Genomic DNA, 4,037 nt, shown 5'->3' on the forward strand with positions numbered 1-4,037 from the left:
TTACCATGGGCTCACCTACTCGTTTTAGTTATTTCATGTCTCATAAAGAATAAAATATGTAAATTCAAATTAATGATATATAATATACATTTTGTCACAATACAAGAGATACTCGAATTAATTTTAAAAAATAAAAATATAGCTTTTGCACCGTATAAATTACTAAAAAAAAAAAAAAATCAAATTCTTTCGTGTTTCCACCTAGGCCGAGTGGCCGACTCTCACTTGTCGCCTATATAAATTTGATTAAAGATAAAATCAAGAGTATTTTGTTTTGTACCAGACTACCAGTTGTTAACCGACGTGTTAACAATACTGTTGATACTCCCGCGTTACGATAAGGACAAGGCGCGACGGCTCAGTCTCGTCTTCCAATCTCTTGAATCTCGCAACTCAGACATTAATTTCATCGATATTCTCCAGACCTGTTTTTCATCTTTCTCTTCTCTCAACAATTTCGTCAAACACCTGCTCTGCAACTTTCTTCCCAAGGTACTCCCATCTTTATCCATTCCCCCTTTACAGTTTTCACTATCGAATCTTTTTTTTTTTTTTTTTCTCATATATAATTTACTGTTCCCGCCATATTTACATGTACACATCTCAACCCTTTTATCCTTTGCACCATAAATTGGGTTATTTTTTTTTCTAATCTTTCGAAGGGATCAGCAGTGTCTTTCTCTTCTTTCTAACGCAGGTGAGTAACGTTATGTTTTCTTCTTTTCGTGTTGCTTTTATTCGAATCATGATTAAGAAAAATCCCCTTTCTTCTTTGATTCTTTGTGTTCAAAATCTAATGTGATTGCCTTTGTGGAAAGAAAATTGTTAATGGGTAATTATTTTGTCATGTGATCCTTCAAGCGAGCATGCTTATGTCTCTGACATGCCATGGTGATTTCTCTCACATGCTTTTGTGCTTTGATTGGGTCTGTGTGCTTCTTCTTAACTACCTTTAATCCCAATATAGGAGTACTCTGAATTTCCTCTCCTTTTTTAAGTCGACAAACACTCTACATGCGTTATAATTAATTAAATCTTCTTAGTTAAGATACCCACTATTTACCTTACCTTTTCGGATTTTCTATCATTGCAGATCTTGAATCTGTGTGGTTGAACTTGAACCCTACACAACAACACAATGGTTTGCACATCCGTATGTTAATAGAGCTCGGAATTATCTATTCTATTTAGAGAGACTGTTGTTTATCAATGCCTCCCACATATTTCCCCCTTAGATGGGAAAGCACTGGAGACCAATGGTGGTACGCATCTCCGATCGATTGGGCAGCCGCGAACGGCCACTACGACTTGGTCCGGGAGCTTCTCCGCCTAGACGGCAACCACTTAATCAAACTAACATCCCTCCGGCGCATACGCCGCCTTGAAGTCGTCTGGGACGACGAAGAACAGTTCGACGACGTTGCCAAAAACCGATGCTTGGTCGCCCGGAAGCTTTTACATGAAGGCGAATCCAAAAGAGGAAAAAGCTCCTTAATCGGAGCTGGCTATGGCGGCTGGCTTCTGTATACCGCTGCATCTGCCGGTGATTTGCATTTTGTTCAAGAATTATTACAAAAAGACCCTCTTTTGGTATTTGGAGAAGGAGAGTATGGTGTGACTGATGTATTATATGCTGCTGCGAGGAGCAAGAATAGTGAGGTTTTTTGGATCATTTATGATTTCGCGATGTCTCCACGATTGATGTCTGGTAGTGAAGAACAGATTGGGGATAATGAGATCCCAAGTGGTTACAAGCAGGAAATGAAGAACAGAGCTGTTCATGCGTTGGCGAGAGGTGGTAATTTGAAGATATTGAAGGAGGTTCTTGGTGATTGCTCCGGTGAAGATGTTTTGGGTTTTAGAGATGTTCAATGCTCAACGATTTTACACACGGCAGCTGCCAGAGGACAGATTGAGGTAAGATTCTCTTTCTTTCTTCTGTATCTTCAACTTCATTTTCGTTTTCATCTTGTGTGGTAATAATTTCAACCGATTAAAGTGAATATTGGTCGATTTAGGTTATATGTTATGGTTAATTGACTAATTGTTCCAACATATTTTTTATAAAGAAACTTATGTGTTTTGACTCGTTTTGCAATCTGCCAAATGACATACAAAAGGACTATTCTTTATTTTATTTTATTTTTTTGTCAACAAGCCATGTTATATTGTAATATTTTCTGATTGAGGGACTTGTTTTGTGGTTTTTGAAAGTATGAGGTCTAAAACAAAAAATTAAAATGCAGGTGGTCAAACATCTTATTTCGTCGTTTGACATTATCAACTCAACCGACAAACAAGGCAACACAGCACTCCATACAGCTGCTTACAGAGGCCAATTATCCGCCGTTAAAGTTCTAATCCAAGCATCTCCTTCTTCCGTTCATTCAAGAAACGACGCCGGAGAGACGTTTTTACATAAAGCGGTAACAGGTTTCCAGACACCCACTTTCCGGCGACTTGATCGTCAAATTGCTCTCATGAAACAATTAGTGTGCTCAAAAACATTCAAAATTGAAGAAACCATTAACGCTAAAGATAACGGAGGAAGAACTGCTCTTCACTTGGCCATTAACGGAAACCTACACAGTGACCTAATAGAACTGCTTATAATCGTGGGTTCACTTGATGTAAACATCCGTGACAATAATGGTATGGCCCCACTCGATCTTCTTAAACAAAGACCACAATCCGCTTCATCTGAACTACTCACCAGACAACTTATTTCCGCCGGAGCAACTCTCAGTAGCCAAGACTACACAGCAAGAAAACTCATTGCTTCCCGGTTGAAAATGGGCGGCGGTGGTGGCGGCGGCAGTGGTGGTGGTGGTGCTAGTCCGGGGAGTTCCTTCAAACTTTCTGATTCTGAAATGTTCTTGTACACCGGAATGGAAAGTACATCCTCCACTGCTTTCGGTACTCCGGTGTTCAGCATGCGATCTGGAGAGCTGAGTCAACTCGATTCGAGTTCAAATAATTCGAACTCGAATGTGGAATCCAAGAAGAAGAAACAGAAGGGGATTCAGCGATTCCTGAGGTGGATTAGAAAGAGGAATGGAAACGGAGGTTTGGTTTTGACTAAAAATGTGAAGGAAATTCCGGTTCCATTGAGACAACAATACTCGACTTCATTGTTAAACAACAAGAGAACACTTGCTGCAAGGAGTAATCTTCCAAGTCCAACTGTTAAAAAGAAGCTTGCTTCTGGTTTTGTTAATGGAGTTATGCAGGCGATGCCACATTTGAATCGAGGAGGGTCGAGATCAAATTCGTTCTCAAAATCATCATTATCTTCCTCACAGAATTCGTTGGATAATAAAGGTGTAGGAATTGATGTTCTGGGTTCATCGAGTTTGAATCAGATGTTTGATGATGAAGAACAAGGGGTGGTGAATAGCATTAGGAGGTCAACGGTGAACCAGTGTTTCTGTTTTGGTGCACATGAGAGACTTGTGGAAGGCCCTGGTGATGATAAACAGCAGCATGAGAGTTACAGCCGTTGTGTTGTATCGACAGGTTAAACGTGTAGCAAGTTGTAGTCTTTTGAATCTTGGATTGTTTGATCTAAATATGATATGTGATGTTAGTTTGAAAATTGAGATCTTATCATCTTTACAAGGCTAATCATCAGCGTATGAAATGCAAATAAGCGTGTTATTAGATGTTAAATTACGGTAGTCTTTTAAAGCAAGATTGTCAAAATCGGTTTCTTTAAAAAGATCGGGATCTTAAGTTCGTTTTATATTTTTCAAGATCGGAATCGGAATCTCAAAATGAATTGGTCTTCAAATTTGTTTGCAAGGTCATGTTTTTGTACTACCCACGACATTGCTTAAGGCATCAATTGTAGAATTAATTTTAACTTCTTAAGCGTGAATTGCAGTTTTTATTTGTACAAATCATACAAATTAGAAAGAAAACATTTTAAAAAGAAAAACTAAAGGTATAAGATCACAACGGAATATCAAGAGTGTCATTAATTTGAGATAAACTAATAAAGTTTTGATGCTTTATGAGAAATATTGTAGTATGTGACT

At 38.5% G+C, this 4,037-nt stretch overlaps 1 protein-coding gene across 2 annotated transcripts; it reads left to right on the forward strand.

The window, feature by feature from the left end:
* The first annotated feature begins 267 nt into the window (after nucleotides 1–267).
* Nucleotides 268–3,595, forward strand: LOC145109563 (Ankyrin repeat family protein). 2 transcript variants are annotated; one of them, XM_079046746.1, is made up of 3 exons: nucleotides 268–492; nucleotides 1,094–1,917; nucleotides 2,247–3,595. In XM_079046746.1, exons 2-3 carry the CDS (start codon nucleotides 1,210–1,212, stop codon nucleotides 3,519–3,521), a joined length of 1,983 nt encoding a protein of 660 aa, XP_078902872.1. In that variant the 5' UTR covers nucleotides 268–492; nucleotides 1,094–1,209; the 3' UTR covers nucleotides 3,522–3,595. The 2 variants fall into 2 exon arrangements, with proteins under 2 accessions (XP_078902872.1, XP_078902873.1); XM_079046747.1 differs by lacking the exon at nucleotides 268–492 and adding an exon at nucleotides 532–697.
* The last annotated feature ends 442 nt before the right edge of the window (nucleotides 3,596–4,037 follow it).

Source organism: Lactuca virosa, chromosome 4 (genome assembly GCF_052849685.1).
Source record: "Lactuca virosa cultivar CGN04683 chromosome 4, Lactuca_virosa_CGN04683_v6, whole genome shotgun sequence".
NCBI lineage: Eukaryota > Viridiplantae > Streptophyta > Magnoliopsida > Asterales > Asteraceae > Lactuca > Lactuca virosa.

Excerpts from the sequence above, each read along its gene's own strand:
- LOC145109563 (XM_079046746.1), top strand. The coding sequence starts at position 1,210 with ATGCCTCCCACATATTTCCCCCTTAGATGGGAAAGCACTGGAGACCAA. Across the intron at positions 1,918-2,246 it reads CTGCCAGAGGACAGATTGAG|GTGGTCAAACATCTTATTTC; the intron begins GTAAGATTCTCT and ends ATTAAAATGCAG.